The sequence below is a fragment of the Desmodus rotundus genome, chromosome 4 (genome assembly GCF_022682495.2).
Source record: "Desmodus rotundus isolate HL8 chromosome 4, HLdesRot8A.1, whole genome shotgun sequence".
Lineage (NCBI taxonomy): Eukaryota > Metazoa > Chordata > Mammalia > Chiroptera > Phyllostomidae > Desmodus > Desmodus rotundus.
The window spans coordinates 30,270,369-30,287,761 of record NC_071390.1 but is presented as its reverse complement, the minus strand read 5'-3'; the positions used below and the strand labels follow the sequence as shown (position 1 = coordinate 30,287,761).

At 33.9% G+C, this 17,393-nt stretch overlaps 1 protein-coding gene across 6 annotated transcripts in view; it reads left to right on the top strand.

Moving 5' to 3' along the window:
• KIF20B (kinesin family member 20B) overlaps positions 1 to 17,393 on the top strand; it is a 73,692-nt gene that overhangs the window by 15,165 nt on the left and 41,134 nt on the right. For 4 of the 6 annotated variants that reach the window (XM_045197782.3, XM_045197781.3, XM_024563415.4 and 1 more), the window contains exons 11-20: positions 195 to 266; positions 352 to 498; positions 1,212 to 1,374; positions 1,870 to 2,160; positions 6,276 to 6,415; positions 7,187 to 7,322; positions 8,275 to 8,500; positions 9,248 to 9,300; positions 10,634 to 10,753; positions 14,514 to 14,664. In XM_045197782.3, the coding sequence (XP_045053717.2) occupies positions 195 to 266; positions 352 to 498; positions 1,212 to 1,374; positions 1,870 to 2,160; positions 6,276 to 6,415; positions 7,187 to 7,322; positions 8,275 to 8,500; positions 9,248 to 9,300; positions 10,634 to 10,753; positions 14,514 to 14,664 (1,499 nt within the window). The remainder of the gene's footprint in view (positions 1 to 194; positions 267 to 351; positions 499 to 1,211; positions 1,375 to 1,869; positions 2,161 to 6,275; positions 6,416 to 7,186; positions 7,323 to 8,274; positions 8,501 to 9,247; positions 9,301 to 10,633; positions 10,754 to 14,513; positions 14,665 to 17,393) is intronic. The other 2 variants (XM_045197783.3, XM_045197785.3) reach the window with 1 other exon arrangement.

Genomic DNA, 17,393 nt, shown 5'->3' with positions numbered 1-17,393 from the left:
GGTTTTAGATAGTCGGGTATTTAGGTGGCAGTGGAACATTGGATTGAAATATCTGACAGCCAGCTGGAAAATGTACTGGAGCTTTAACTACTGTTAGGGTATGAATAGATGTCGATTCAGATGCTGTGTCTCCTATTTAGAATGCAGAAATTATAAATGAAACTTAACATTTGATCTTTGTGTATTTATTTTAGTCACAGCATATTCACTATTAGAATATTACAGATTGAAGATTCTGAAACTCCTCGTGTAATGCGAGTCAGTGAGTAAGTTGAGCTTTCTTCAGATTGTAATTATTTTAAATTGTTTTATTTTGAAGAACTTTTAAAGTTTTTTTGTTTATTTACTCAGATTGTCTTTATGTGACCTTGCTGGTTCAGAACGAAGCATGAAGACACAGAATGAAGGTGAAAGGTTGAGAGAGACTGGGAACATCAACACGTCTTTGCTGACTCTGGGGAAGTGTATTAACGTTTTGAAGAACAGTGAAAAGTCAAAGTAAGTGTTGTTGAAAGTGTTATTAGTAGATTAAATATTATAGTATTTAAACTTTCAGCTCTGCTAGTTTAGAAATTTCTTTGTTGTTTTTAACCTGTTTCTTATGTAATGACTATGTATAGATTACAATTAAAATACACAGAGATCTTGGGTTAAAAAATATCATAGGAAAAAAAAAGTGTCAATTCATGCCAATGACTCATCAAGTAACCACAATATTTTTCATAGCAAATATAGATCAATTCTTTACACAATAAACTTTACAACTTTATAGATCAACTTTACACAATAAGCTTCTTTAAAATCATTTTATTCTTACTAGTGTATTGTGTTCTAGATGTGATAGATTTCTGCATTAATTAACGTTTTAGGCTAAATAAATTCTAAATCAGACTTCATCATTTCTGTGTAGATAAGGTGTTTCATGGCATATATCATATAATTGCTCTGCAGTAAAGAACACAGTCCAGTTCTGTGTGGTTTTCTTAACATTTTAACCTAATGGGTTATTATTGCAAGTATTAGTAATAGTAGTAGTAGTAGTTAAAGAAAACAACATAAACAGAGAATGACTATTACAGACAGAACCAGTCACTCACCTAGAATTTAAGTCCTTGATAGCTAGGTTAATTATTTCCTTGTAAAATTTATCAGCATACTGACTTCATAAAATTCGTTTTAACTCACAATTATTTGAATATTTTTTTCCATAGGTTTCAACAGCATGTGCCTTTCCGGGAAAGTAAACTGACTCACTATTTTCAAAGTTTTTTTCATGGTAAAGGGAAAATATGTATGATTGTCAACATCAGCCAGTGTTGTTTTACCTATGATGAAACACTCAATGTGTTGAAGTTCTCAGCCATTGCACAAAAAGTAAATACATTTAAGGCTCTTATTATTAGAATATTAATCATTTTTTCTTGGGCTAGAAAATACATTTTGCAGTTATAACTATAAACCTAAGAAATAATTAAAAATTAAAAATGTAAATGTTTGATGAAGTAGGAGGATGTGGGTAAAGATTGAAAGATTACCCTGCTAGGATTAAAATGATAATAGACAACTTTAGTACTACTGCAATAAATTGTCAGCTTTTCCATTCTGGTTCCTTTAGTGGCCAATTGGGTAGTCCCCTGCTAGGAACAGTACTAACAACGTAACCCAGCCCAGTACATTTACCTGTAGCATGCATATGTAATTAACTTTTCTGTTATTGGAATGTTCACTTAAGTATGCTAATTTCTTTTTGAATATTTGTTTGCATAGGTTTTATTTTAAACACTCTAGTTGTTATTGGACTTTAAATTATTTTTTAGTGGACAGCTTTTGCCTTTTCTGTTTTAAAAGTCACATTGGATATTTTAACAGGTTTGTGTTCCAGATACTTTACATTCCTCTCAAGAGAAATCATTTGGACCTGTCAAATCTTCTCAAGATGTGCCATCAGGCATGGATAATTCAGATGATAAAATATTAAATTTAAAAAGATCCACAATTTCATGGGAAAGTAGACTGGAAGATCTGGTGGAAGATGAAGATTTTGTTGAGGATCTAGAAGTAGCTGAAGAAAACCAAAATGTAGGAACTGAACTTACTGATGAAGGTCTAGATGAAACATTGGCAGAAGACAAGGCTTTCATTAGCTGTGAGGAGAAGAGAGTATGTATTCAGAACTCATACTTTTAAGCTTGGCTTATTACTATTCTGAAGATAAGGCTAACAATACTTAAGGCTCCCTCTCTATTTCTTTTTCCATGATACACTAAATTTTTTATGTCTCTCCTTTATATTTTGAAACATTTCAAATCTATAAGAAGACTAGTACAGTGAACACCCATTTACACTGGTTGCCATTTGGTAACAATTTGCCTTATTTATTCTCTTTCTAAGAATATTTGAAGACATTTCTTTGTACCATTTGAAGGCAAGATTCAGACATCATGACATCTTATGTCTACCTCAGCATATATTTCCTAGGAACATGGATATTTTCTTCATGATCACAGACCATTTTCATACTTAACTAGGAACATGGATATTTTCTTCATGATCACAGACCATTTTCATACTTAAGTGATTTAATATTGATACAATAATTATCCTATTATACTGTCCACATTGAGATTTCTGCAGTGGTTCCAATGTGTCCTTTATACCCAGTTTGTTTTTTGATCTATAGCTAAAATTAAAACATTGCTTTTGATTATTATTTTCTTTAATTATCTCTAACATGCATAGATATTTTTGAAAAGTTGAGGCCAATTGTCTTATAAAATGCCCCTAAACTGTATTTGATTATTATTATTATTATTTTTTAATTCCTTGTCACACCACCGATTAAAGCGAAACAACACGACATGCTCCCACTTTACCCAAAAGCAGTGTTTTTACTTTGCCCTTTCTTGACGGCTCAGTGGGTTGTATTTGATTATTTCCTCGTGATTTAGGTTTTAGATTTTAGGCAGGCCTGTTATGTAGCTGACCTTGTGAATTTCCCATTGCGTCACGTCAGGGGATACACGATGTCTGGTTTCCCCACTCTTAGTGATGCTAAGTTTTGCTCACTTGGTTAATGTAGTGTGTTTCAGATCTCTCTCCATCATAAAAGCATATCATCTGTGGGGTGATACTTTGAGACCACGTGCATATCTTGTTCCCTGGTATCTTTTTACCCTATGAGTTTAGCGTAGTTTGTAGTCTTAAGTGTAGATGCTCAAAATGTCTACCCAGTATCAATTATTTTATTTCTTAAAAAACATGAATTGGTTCTTTTATATAAATAAGATTTAACAGCCTCTGTTCAAATAAAGTAGCCTTGTGCTCATCGATGTGCTTTAGTGTTTTTAACACATCTCCCATCATAACAGTCATTTGGACTTAAGAAGTCCAAGAAGATGGACAATGTATTGGGTTAAATACTCATTTTATTAAAAGATTTTACTTACTTTTAGACAGAGGAGAAGGGTAGGAGAAAGGTAGCGAAACATCAATGTGTGGTTGCCTTGTGCACACGCCCCCTAGTGGGTACCTGGCCTTCAACCCAGGCATGTGCCCTGACTGGGAATCGAACCAGCGACCATTTGGTTTGCAGGCTAGCACTCAATCCACTAAACCATACCATTCAAGGCGAGTTAAATACTCATTTTAATAATTTATTTAAGTGTCCCTGAAAGCTATTTTTGCACGTGTTTTGGAAATTAGAATGAAAACATTTACCTCAGTGAGAAAAGGAGCCTAAGAGTTCTGTTTTAGTTTGTAATGATCTTAAAGATGATGATTGTGTATTATGTCAATTAAACTTAAAATGTTAGCAATGTTTCTGAATTTACTAGGGAAAAATGCTACAATTTATAATGAATTAATTTATAAGGGATAGTGTAAACGCATATCTTATAACATTGATAGGTACTTTAAAATAAATATTTTATCAAATTTCTAGTTTTAAAAGTAAAAATGATTAGGCTTTGCAAAAAGCTTTATATTAGCATTTTAATGGAGGATTGTGAGTACTAAAAGTTGTTATGAAACCTACTGATTAGCATATTTATACTTATAATTTATTTAACTATGATAACCAACAAGAATTTTCAACAAAATCTTTATCAGATATTAACAATGATAAAGAACTAAATGTTGCTGAGAATTAAGATTAAACCAATCTCCCAAGGTTTCCCACATTCTGACAGATTTCTCTAAGTCTCCCACATCTCTTCAGTAGTCACTGTTTATTAAACAGTAGGAAAGTGTGTGGTTGCTTAAAATTATAAAAGTATTATATAATCATGGTGGAACCTGGAAAAAGATAAAAATGGAAAAAGTTAAATGTAAAGATGTGTCTGCCACTTAATGGATTTTTACCATACATCTGTTTTATAACCTTATTTTCTTCATTTAAAAAGGTGAAAAGCGTGGATTGTTAAAATATAAGCCATCATTTTTTATTATAGTAGTTGACAGTACCATATTGAACTGATCTTTTATGTATAATTATCAAGTTAGGTTTTACTTTTTAAATTTTAAATACAACCACTACTACAGAACATCAACACTGTAATAACTATTCTTACAGCCGAAACACTGGGTCCTGTTATATAATTATTTTCTCAATATTAAGTTTTTAGAAGTGTTTCAAAGTCAGGATAGCTATACAAATATTTTCAAATAGAAAATTGAGGCATTGAAAGGTCTCTGGCTTTGAGACACTTTAATCAGAAACCTTAAAAATGATCAGGCTGTAATCTTTTAATTTTTTTAAAGATATTATTTATTTTCAGAGAGAGAGGAAGGGAGGGAGAAAGAGAGAGAGAGAAACATCAATCAGTTGCATCTCACATGCCCCCAACTGGGGACCTGGCCAGCAACCCAGGCATGTACTCTGACCAGTAATCAAACTGGTGACCTTTAGCCTTTCAGGACAATGCCCAACCCATGAGCCAAGTTGGTCAGGGCAGGCTGATACCATAATTCTATAATTTATTGTATTACAAATCTATGCTGGCCATGTCAAGTGTTAATTGATTTTTCATTATATTACATGCTTATAGGAGGTCTGTCCAGAAGGTATCTACCCATGTAATTTGAAAAATAGAGACATTTATTGAAGAAGATACAAGAAACATTGTACATAGGACAATGATGGGTCATCCCTTTCAAAGTAGCCACCTTGGGATCTCACACAGTTCTCCCAGTTGCCATCAGCTGCCCCATCATATTTTCCTGAGTCTCATCAATAGTCTGAAATCTCTTCTGTTTCAAAGGTTATTTTAGTTTTGGGGAAAGGCCAGAAGTCTTGGGCATCAAATGTGGACGGTAAGGGGGCTGAGTCACCTGGGTGATTTGATGTTGCTCCAAAAATCTCTGCACGAGACGTGATGCATGAGTGGATGCGTTGTCATGATGAAGCTGCGAGTCACCAGTTGCGCATAGCTGTGGACTTCTGAATCATCCAAATAGTTTCTGTGGAGGAAAGTTCAAGCTTAATGCAAAATTTAATGATGATTTGTTGCTCTACTCACTCAGTCATTTTGAATGTGATGGCCACACAGCACACATGCTCATTCAACTGCATCTAGTGAGCCCACTGACTAGTCAGTGAAGTCATCATTGTTCACACATGCACATTCTAGTCTATTCTTGGCTTCCAGGTTACCTTGATGCTGTGCAAACCGTTTTCGTCATGTTAACAATGGCTGGACTTTTTCCACACAGATCTTGTATATGTGTGTTAAAAGGCTACGAAGTTGTTGCTCACACTTGGATAGTTATCAAAACCCCATACTTTAAGTTTATGTAACAACTCTTCGTTATTTTGGAAATTGTTTAGGGGTACTTAGTAACTACTGTAACATTCAGGCTTTAGATTTTGACAGACAAATTAAAAACCCAACCTTAAATATTTGCCACTGACCTGGTTCATTCTTTCCCCTGCCAGGAAATGTAAATGCTCACGGAAGTTTGTGTGGATTGAATGGAATCAAATGTGAACTCCCCAGGGTAGTTGCTTGGTAGATAATTTATGTTCATACTATCATTTCCTTTCTTATTGTAGTTTGGCAGTGAGACATTTCAGTTACTATAAGTCTGTTTCTAAAATTTGGAGAGATCCACCTGGTTTTTCAGATGAATGAATCTCTGCAGATAAATAATTTTCAGTGAGATTATTATCAGTGTTAAAGGATGCATTATAATTGACTAAATGAAAAACGTTTTGAACATTTGGACAATATTTCTCTTGGGATACATTCTTTTATTAGAATTTTAATATTATGTTTTAGAAACTATTGGATTTAATAGAAGACTTGAAAAAAAAACTGATAAATGAAAGAAAAGAAAAGTTAACATTGGAATTTAGAATTCGTGAAGAAGTTACACAGGAGTTCACTCAGTATTTGGCTCAACGGGAGGCTGATTTTAAGTAAGTTATTTCTTCCATGTCCTGGCTAAAATTGAGAATTTTATTTACTTGTTCAAGGTTTTTTTTGAAATTATTTTAGGTGGCTTCTGAATTCCTACCTCTTATTTTAAAAAGTTTTTTATTCTAGAGAAAAGGGAAGGGAAGGAGAAAGAGAGGGAGAGAAACATTAATGTGTGGTTGCTTCTTGCACCCCCCCCCCCCACTGGGTCCCACCCCAAAACCCGGGCATGTACCCTGACTGGCAATCGAACCGGTGACCCTTTGGTTTGCAAGCCGGTACTCAGTCTACTGAGCCACACCAGGCAGGACTCATACCTATTTTGTTTTGTTTTATTTATTAATTTATTTTATTTTATTTTTAAGATTTTATTTACTTATTTTTACAGAGAGGGGAAGGGTGGGCAAAAGACAGGGAGAGTAAACTTGATGTATGAGGGATACATCAATCAGCTGCCTGTCACATACCTCCAACCTTGGACCTGGTCTGTAATCCATGCATGCGCTCTGACCGGGAATCGAACTGGTGACCTGTTGGTTCCCAGGCCAGCATTCAGTCCACTGAGCCACACCAGCCAGGGCCATTACCTCTTTTTATAGGCTTGAAAGATAGCTGTTACTAATCTTCATGGTGATTCTATATTGTACATGAGTAATTAATTAAATCTGTTTTTAGCTTATAATGTCTTTAATCTTAGAACTTTAAAACAAAAACAAAAAGTAGTTTTGTTTTGTTTTTTTGGTTTCTCAATGGGCTTTATTCGTGTTATGCAGGGAAACACTCCTTCAAGAACGAGAGACATTGGAAGAAAATGCTGAATGTCGTTTGGCTATCTTTAAGGATTTGGTTGGTAAAACTGAAGCTGAAGAAGCAATAAATCAAGATTGTGCCATGAAAGTTGAAACTAAAGTATGTTAACTGAAGTATTAAATTCATTGAGGATTTTGGTACCAGAATTTAGTGTACCACATCAATGATGTCAAACATTAATGTACTTAAGAATTAAAAAATCTTACTATGTAGCTTTTTGTAATTAACTATGCTTTATTAGGAATGTAAGGACACGTAATTTAAATATAGCTATTGGACTTGAAAAAATTTGTATCTCTCACATTTATATCTCATTTTGGTATTGCTTGAATCATCGTGTTGATTGTAGTTAAGTAGTTTCATTTTTGTCTGATTATGCAATACTTCCCTCTTGGATTTGTCTTCAACTTAAAGAATTTTAAGGGTATAAGGATTTTAATGGGTCATTTAATTACTACTCTGATTAAAACAAAAACATTTGTATATAAAAAGGATTGCTGGTCTAGCCAACTAATCATTCCCTACCATTGAAGAAACATTATTCTTTTCTGCTGCTTCCACTGAAGCTGAGATTGATCACATCCCTTGGGGTTCTTTGTGGTTTTATTTTTTAATTACTCAGGCTGGGGGCCTGGGTTGGTGATGTCCAGGCCCTTGCTGTCAAAGCATCGTTATATGTCCCTGACATGGTTTGGGTCTTGGTCTAAGCTGGGAAATGGTGGTTTTCTTTGCTGTCCCAACAGAACCTTTTCTAAGACATTATCTAACTGAAAGTACACCTGGACTAGCTCATCATAATTGTTCTATAATGACTTATCACAGTTTACAACATTGTTTGAATGGGGATCTAGTTCTCATGTTCCATAAAGCAGAAAATGAATAATGGAACACAAGTTTTTATCATTGGAGATACTTGATATAATTTATTTTTTAAAACATTTCAAGTTAACTTTTTTGCTACGTGTTTTTCAAACTGTCTATATCAGATGTATCACACTGTAAGAGTGAAAGCCACTGTTAACATTAGCTATGTGGTTTTTGCTATTTTTAGGAAGCACATTATGTAGGAGTTGAAGAAATTATTGATTGGCTGCAAGATGATGTCACTGATATTAAGAAACAGGCTGAAATTGCTCACTTATATATTACATCTCTTGCTGACCCCCAGGAAGCTATTGCTTGTTTAGAAATAAAGTTTAATCAAGTTAAAGCTGAATTAGCTAAAACCAAAGAAGAATTAATCAAAACTCAGGAAGAGTTAAAAAAGAAAGAAGATGGTAAGTAGATGTATTTTACTTATATTTAGATGGTATAAATGCATAAAAAGACAGCTGGATAGTATAAAAGATTTATGCAACTTATGTACCAAAGTGACTAGAAAATTACTTGACTTGGGTAACATAATTAATACTTTATGGCTTTATAGTAATTTAATATTAAGAAATCTCATAGGAAATTGTAAAGCTGTAAACATCGGTTTTCTTTATGTTTCTTTTGTGAACTCTTATATTCTTTACAAACTTATATGGTAGTAGATTTTACACTTGGTTTGCAAATTTGAGATAGAGTGATTCCTGTGAGTGGTCTTAAGAACTCTGTTAGATTGGTGCTTCATTCTAGCTCTGATTATCATGTCTGGGTTTTAAGCGAGTTACCTAGATGAAAACTCTGTCTTTTTCTCTGAAACAAGATGGATAAAAAATAGCAGGCAAGTGGCGCCTCTACTTTATAAAGTAGTCTAGAAAGGTAATAGCTCCTCCCCTCTCTGAAGTTATGCCAGAAGGTTTTTACTATTTAGCATATGTCATTCATTTTTATTCTGAGTGTTGAAAGTGGCTTTTTCAGGAGCATTACCCTCTGGTTAGGGTTAGTAGCTGAGCGCTATGTACTTCTAGTGCTGTCAAAATCCTTTTTCCTGAATAAAATACTAGTTGAAGTGTTACTATAGCAGCTTATGTTTTGTGATTATTCATTGATAATTTTTTGGGTACTACATGTTTTTTCAATATTTTTATTTTTTGCAGAATCAGAAATTAACTTAAATTCATTGGTTCAAGAGCTTGAGAAATCTAATGAGGTAATACTTTAGGCTTTATTTTTATCTTGATAAGAAACTTGATAATTAAGTAGTTGAAGGGGTATGAATTATGAGAAGCTAATATTTTAAACATAATAAGTGAATATGATAAAAAAATTGAAAAATAATGTGTCTTCACCCTCATACCTCCTTTCAGTGATGACCACTGGAAAGTTTTTTCAGCGCTTCCAGTGCTTGCATATGGAACACATACACACATTCATACCCATTTTTAAAAGTTTACACCAATGGGATTGTGGTTTTGTGTGTCACTTTCTTCCTTTAGAAGATGTGTTAGAGGTAATTCTGCATCAGCACATACCTGATCTATGTCAGGTTTTAAAAATTACTGAGTTTTTAAATTACAGGATACTACCTGAGCAGCACTGGAATTCTCAAGATCTCTGGTGCCTTGTTCTTTTAGATCAGACAGCCATTCCAGATGGCTGTCGATAGATTTGACATTGATAGGTCTAAATAATGAAATTTCAAGTATACATGGAGTAAATTTAGTATACAAAATTCAAGTATACAAATAAATTTAGAGCTCTAAACTTAACTATTTTTCTTGCCCTTTTCTGGCATGGGTCTTACTTTAACTTACATTTATCCTAGTAAGGAACTAAGTATTTTAAGATATGATCAGATAAAAAATTCAAAATCTTGGTATCAAATACCCAATATTTAAAGAGGTAACCACAGTAATGCATTTAGCAGAAGACATTACAGCTACTGTTTAGATAATTTCCTAATCTTCTATTTTTTCTAGTTACACAAATAGTAGATGCCAGTTGTAAAAATTCAGTTATATTAAACTATGCAAGAAAGAAAATGAAAAGTCCCCTGTAGTCCTTCTCCTAAATTACAAAAAAAGAGAAAATCAATAAGTTGGTTGATAGCTCTTTTAGACTTTCACTTTATATATATTTTTATAGAATACTTACTATGTACTCTTAAGTATTTTACATATATTAACTCAACTCATTTAAATCTAAGAACAACGTTATGATGTAGATACTATTATTTATTTGTACAGAGACATGAAATAATTTGCCCAGGTCCCACAACTAGAAGGTAGAGAAACTAGGATTTAAATACTGAGAATCTAATTAAAGATTCCTCTTACCCAGTATTCTATATTGCTTCTCTTTACTTTGTTTTTATAAACATGTTATTTTTTAAGCAAAAATAAAGTCATCCTATGCATAGTGTGTGGTCCCTGGTATTTTTGCTTAGTCATTAAATTTAAGGGAATTTTAAAACTGCATCATATTTGCATTTTAGTTTTCCTAAAACATATTTACTAAATATTGGTATTTTCTTCTTTTCAAAGAAAATAATTGTGCAGAATCAAAGAATTCAAGAGTTGAAAGATATAATTGATCAAAAAGAAGATACTATTAACAATTGTCAGAACCTAAAGTTTCACGTAGAAGACACATTTAAAAGCATTGTAAGAATTTAACTTTATTTGTTTGCATTATAAATTACATTAAAAAGTATGTTTTGGTTCAAAGTAAAATAATTTAAAATAGCTTAAATAACAGACTAATTTTCCAAGACTGTTGAATTGTTTATTCTGGTGTTAAATTCAATTTACTATTCTATGAATCTGAATTTTTGAGGACTTAAAAGAGGCATTGGCTCCTTTGAACATATGTAGAAGAATATGAGAAGAGAAGAATTTGTACCCCTTGCAAGTTTAAGCCTCAGCCAGCTGGAAGGGGAGCTTGGGATAAAAGGAACTTTGATATGCCTAGATATCTGCAGATCATAGAGGTCCCCATCTCTTTATCTGTATACCTATATCTATACATAGAACTGCAAATGAAATTTTGTAAAATAAGGTCTTTTTTCCTTAGAGACTAGTTTTTATTATATGTACTTTAGATAATGTTTATATGCTTAGTAGCTAGGATATTTTCTTTAAAAAATTACATTATCTACAGTGGCATATAAAGCCTTTAAAAGTTTCATAAATACAAATTTAGAAAATTCCTTACACAGTTAGTTTAGTGTAAGATGATTAGCCTTTTAATTTTTTTTTTTATATAGTTGGTTTTGGTTGTCGTTAGAATTTTATTGTAAGCTTCAAGTTATTTTTTAAGTAGAAATGGTAAAATGCATGGTAATAATGTAGTAGACTGAGTAACTTAATAGCCAAACATCTCTTGGTTAGAGGTGCTTTTGTGTATGTTTTCTCTTACTAGAAGCAGCAGGAGTGGTATCTTATAAAATGTGACTGCTGACCCTCCTTTGTATCTTGAGAGTCAAACTCCCAATACCCATCAACATTTTCTGAATCACCTCAACAGTAGGTGGACTTGGGATACTACAAGAGTAAATAAGCATTCTAGAAGAATAGCTCACCTCTGTCTATTCTCTGGTAGCAGACCTGTGTTTTGCTATTTATTTACACCTGAACTGGGAGAAACACTGTAATAAGGTAGAGAGTAAGGATGAGAAACATAAAATGATTATTTCAGTTGAGAAACACTCGAGTGGCTACTGTGTGCCAGGTGCTATGCTAGGTTCTGGGAATTATATAGATTATTAAAACCTAGTCCTCTTAACAACTCCCCAATAGGAGAGAAACCACAATAATAATGAAGTGTACAGTGGCAGTTAGTATATGCAAGAAGCTGAGAATTAAATGGGTATTTATGGAATACTTACTGGAGATGAAGATGATTAAGTTGAGCTTTTTAAAAGGGTGATTAAAATTTAGCTGGTTCAAAATAGGCGGAGGGTGCCGTTTGTAGCCACAAGAGACAAGAAGATACATTGACCTTCAGCTATAAGGATCAGAGTGCACAAAGTCATGGAAATGGGAAGCCTCTCAGTTGCGAGAGTACACGTAATTTGTTGTTCAAGAAGAAAGTTTGAAGTAAGTCGAGGTGATAGATGAGACAGAGTAGCAGGAGATTGGGTAAGATGGTGGAAGGCCTACAAATAGTGCACTAAAGAGTTTGGGTTTTATCCTGTAGGCAATGAGGAGTCACTGATTCTAAGGCAAGGAGTAGCAAAGTTGATTTTTTATTTATTTATTTTTTTGAGTAGATGTTTTTGGGAACTTGAAGGATAGCACTGAGATGGAATTAGGCTGGAGGTAGGGAAACCAGATAAAAGCCTCTTGAAAGCGTTCATGAGGGTTTATGAGGACTTTGATTTAGAGTAGTTAGGTGGTGGTGGTTGAAATTAAGGAGAAATTGATTTGTGAAATAAGAGGTAGGTAAACGTTTTGGAACTTAGGGCTTGACTTTGTTCTTTTAAAAGATTTTATTGATTTATTTATTTTTAGAGAGAGGGGAAAGGAAGGAGAAAGAGAGGGAGAGAAACATGTGTGGTTGCCTCTCACGCACCCCTTACTGGGGACCTGGCTAACAACTCAGGCATGTGCCCTGACTGGGAATCAAACCAGTGACCCTTTGGTTTGCAGGCCGGCACTCAGTCCACTGAGCCACACCAGCCAGGGCTGGGGCTTTTTCCAGTAGCTGAATTGTTGGGCCCCAGGGCTCTCAGTATTTTTATTTGGTTATTTACCACATGCTTTTGCTCTGATCACTTAATTTGGAATTTAAAATAAAAACAAGAAAGAGAAAAGCCAGAGACATCATTCTGGTAACTACAACTGTGAAGAAAATTGTTGGAAATTATGTTTACTTGTGTAGTATGTTTGCATACCACAGTGTGTTAGTAAGTTTAAGTAGTAGTAAAATAGTAACATATATGAAATAAGCACTATTCCTAATTTAGTAGTTCTTGCCTGTAAATAAACTCTTAAGATAGACTGATAACAGTGCTAAAGTATTCACATAAATACGTAAATAAACAAATACGAAATAATTTGGAACTTAACCTGACTGTGCTCATTAACTGTTGATCTAGGGTCACTGTTCAAAACTGGTCTTGAAATGGACGCTAGTGATGAAAAAGTTTATTATGAATGATGGTTCTTTATTGTTCTTCCAACCAAGCATATCCTAGGGGCAGAGAGCACTCCTTTCAGTAACTGTGGGATATATAGGAAAGATTTTTGGCTGAAGATTGTATAATTTGAAGGCAAAAAAATATAATCAGGTCATTAAGATAGGACTAGGGCCGAGGGAGGGAGACAACTTGAAGCTGTCACGGAGTTGAAAACTCTCTAGCTGTGTCAAAGGTGTGATCCATGTGTCCTAGGGTTTTGTCATTTATCAGTGACATGAAGGTGCTAGTCGTGAGAAAGCATGGAGGTCGTTTTTCATGACATCCTTTGTTTAAGGATATCTCAAAAAACATTGCTTTTATTTTTTCAATAATTCATGACTTTATGACTTAAAAAATCATTTTTTCTTTATCTCTTAAGAATACAATGTTTACTGATTTTATAATGTAAAATGGCATTTTATTGTTTTCATAAACTTTTTTCCAACATGAATTGCTACCAGGAATTTATATACATATCCCTGCCTTTACCATAACTTTGATTATTTTATAGACTTGCATTTAACTGCTGATTTTTACCCTTTCTCTTTTCTGGATAGTATCATATTGCACCTCCTTACTGCTAGCCTTTTAGGGTGGCATAGTATTTGCCTTACACGATTTTTATCGTTTAGATAAACTAAGAACTCAAATTTAAACCTGTATGTAGACTGTATGTCTTTGAATATACAGAGACTGGAGGCTAAGGTCAAAGCTTTTTATGGGAATTCTTAAAGTGTGAGACAATAAATACTACTTATCTTTGAGAGGCATTGGTTACAAAACAACTGTTAAATTTCTAGAGTTGGACCTCAAGATTTTAAGTAAAAGTATAAGAAACAATTTTGTCTTACTGTTTTTGTAGTCTTCTTTTCAAAGCACATTACAAGTGTGACTTTGGGGTATTTTAGGGTTTTATAGATATCCCCAAACAAGTGTGTAATCCACCTGATCACCGTAGGAAATCTAAAGATGAATTTGTTTTCTACATTTTAGATGAAACTACATGCTTACCAGATTTTAAGGCAAGTTTTTTTCTGGCCTTAGTGCATGCACACATTAGTTAATATTGCTCCTTTGCAGAGCCATCAGTTATTTTAGGGTGAGTCTTAAGAAATAACATAGAAAACTGTTCCAACAAATTTGAAAATAAAATTTTTATGATATACTATGGAAACATAATTTATAGTTTGTACATTTATTGTAGATTTTGGTATGTGAACTAATCCAAATTTATTTTATTTTAGGATGAGGCTGGTACATCTGAAATAATAAACAATAAGTTGGCTTGTGATGAAACAGTTGAAATGCCTAAGGACAGTAAAACTAAAACTTATTTAGGAAGAAAAAGATTAAGTGAAAATGAACTTGAACAAGGTGACCCACCAGCAAAGAAAGGTACTACTTCATTTGCCAACAAGAGATGTTTAAGAAAAGCAAATTCTAAACCAGTAAACATAAAAATTGCAAATGGAAAAAATTTACTTGTCTAAAAAAAAAAAAGAAAGAAAACCTGAGGAAATCTAAATGTTACTAATATTTATGCTAACATGTTATGAACTCTTTAGAGGATGGATGTATTTAAAGCTGTTATTATAGTAAATATATTTTTAGGTATTGTGCTTTTACCACCTTCTTTTTTAAAAGATTTGATTTATTTATTTTTAGACAGAGGGGAAGGGAGGGAGGAAGAGAGGGTGAGAACATCAAGTGTGGTTGCCTCTCACACACTCCCACCTGGGGACCTGGCCTGCAACCCAGGTATGTGCCCTGACTGGGAATTGAACCAGCGACTTTTTGGTTCACAGACCAGTGCTCAATCCACTGAGCCACACCAGGGCTCTGCTTTTATCACTTTTGCATGCCTTAATCCTTTTACTTCTTTGCTTATAATACTTTTAAAAAATCACTTTCATTTTCATAAGGGTAGTATGTTTTAATACCCAAATCTTTCCACATTATTTTCTATCTTTGCATTTGTTATTCATTTGGAGAAAAGGACATTTGGCAGGAGAACTTTGAGCTAAATATTACTAAATACAACTGTGCTAGAGTTCTCGTATTTACCAAAAAAAATAAGTGGGTGCCTGCTGTTTATCTCCCCTTTTGTGTAGAAGAATATACCAGCATTTCATTCTTTCTAAGCTATTCATCATTTCTTTGGAAAAATTTTGCAGTATGTATGATACAGGGAGATGGGGCTTTCTAAGAGAAAATACATAGCTTTAGAAACTTGGTTAGCTGTTCACCTTGACAAAAATGGGTAAGTTAAGTCTTACTTTGGTTATTAGTAAAATAAAATAAATAGTACCTATGTCCTGAGGTGTCAAGAATGACAACAATTAGGCAATACTCTAATATAATAAACATCTCAGTAAAGTGAATGTTTTTAAAAGTAGGTGCCTTAAAGGATAATATAGTATTAGGTAAATTGTTTATAGGATATACAGTCCTTGTGTGAGCTAATACAGGAGATTGAGACTAATGCACATGCCTTCTGTTGTCCATTGAAGGAGGGGTACTTTGCTACAGGGAGGATGACCTTGTTATTATTTCTACAGCACTATTCCTCTTTTTCATTCATCTTGGTCAGTATCAGGACTAGTTGAGACTAGATAACTAGGAAGTGACCAGGAGTAAGTGTTATACACACTATGACCAATCCTAAAGGTAACCCATTCATGAAGAATATTTTAAGAAACATATAGTGGTATGCCCTCCTTGTGGCATGCCCACTCAAATCTCCTTTTCCAGTGAATTTTCTTTCTCTTAAGCTCTAAGGGTCCCACGAGACTTGTAACCAGGGGAGCAGCGGGCAGTGACAGAACTCTCCAAGGCTTTCTCTTCTCTGACTTTCCAGTGAGCTGACAATAGCCCTGCCCTGGCTCACTTCTTCCCCATAATGTTTCTAGCAAGCCAGCCCTGCCCTTCCTTGTTTCACTGTTCCCAGCTTTAAAAATTAAAAAACACAAAACAAACACAACCTAAGCTGAATAATTTGGAAGTGAGGAGACTTGAGTAAGTTTAGGCAGTATAACAAATTTGTATTTCTTCAAATCACAACCACTTTGGCTATTTCTGCATTTTGTATGTTACTAGAAATTATGGGGATTTCTCAAAGGATCACATGAAAATTATATGACCACCTTCTTTCCCCTCTACCTGCTACTATGAAATCTCCAGAACAGAATATGTGACTCCTATAACCACTAGGGTAGGAGGGAGTTGTCAGTGTCATGGGAAGCATGTTTTCTGTTCTTAAAAGGGAATGCAAAGCCTTTTCTTTATAAAAGTGAGTTTACTCATTTGAGATCATTGTATCTATACTTTGGGGAAACTGGCAACCATGTAAACAGTCCAAGAAGTAAGGCTTCAGATAGTGATAAAAGAGACAAACCAGAGATACGATACAGTCTACTTGTGATTTTTCAATCAAAACTAATTTTTAACAACAAAAAGGAGTAAGCTGTATAACGTACAGATTGCATATAGTGTAAATATTGAATTAAAGTGTTAACTCTTTGTTTTTCATTGTTTACTTATTTTTTTAATATATTTTTTAAATCCTCAGGAGAGGATATGTTTATTGATTTTAGATAGAGACAGAGGGAGAGATATACATATGTAGAGAAAGTGGACAGGGGAGAGAAAGAGGGGGGGAGAGAGAGAAACATCGATGTGAGGAAGAGACATTGATCGGTTGCCTCCCGTACACACCACAGCCAGGGATGGAACCTGCAACCTAGGTATGTGCCCTGACTGGGAAGCAAAGCGCAGTCTTTTATGGTGCACAGGATGACGCTCCAGCCTACTGAGCCACTCGCCAGGGCACTCAGTTGTTTATGTTTTGTAAGTAAACTGTAGGTGTTTTAAAGTTTTTCATATATTTATTGCTGCACTCATATTTTAACTCTCCCCTAACAAGGTTATCCTGAATATGTTCTATAAATCTTTTGATATAAAACATTTAAAACTTTGTGAAAAAATAGTACAAAAATCTGAAAAAAATCAAGTATAAATAAATTAGTTCGATTTACCTTCTCTTATGTAATTATACCCTGGTTCTTCTTTTAATTAAAAAGATTTTTTCAGTTATAGTTGACATAACAGTTACTAGTTTCAGGTGT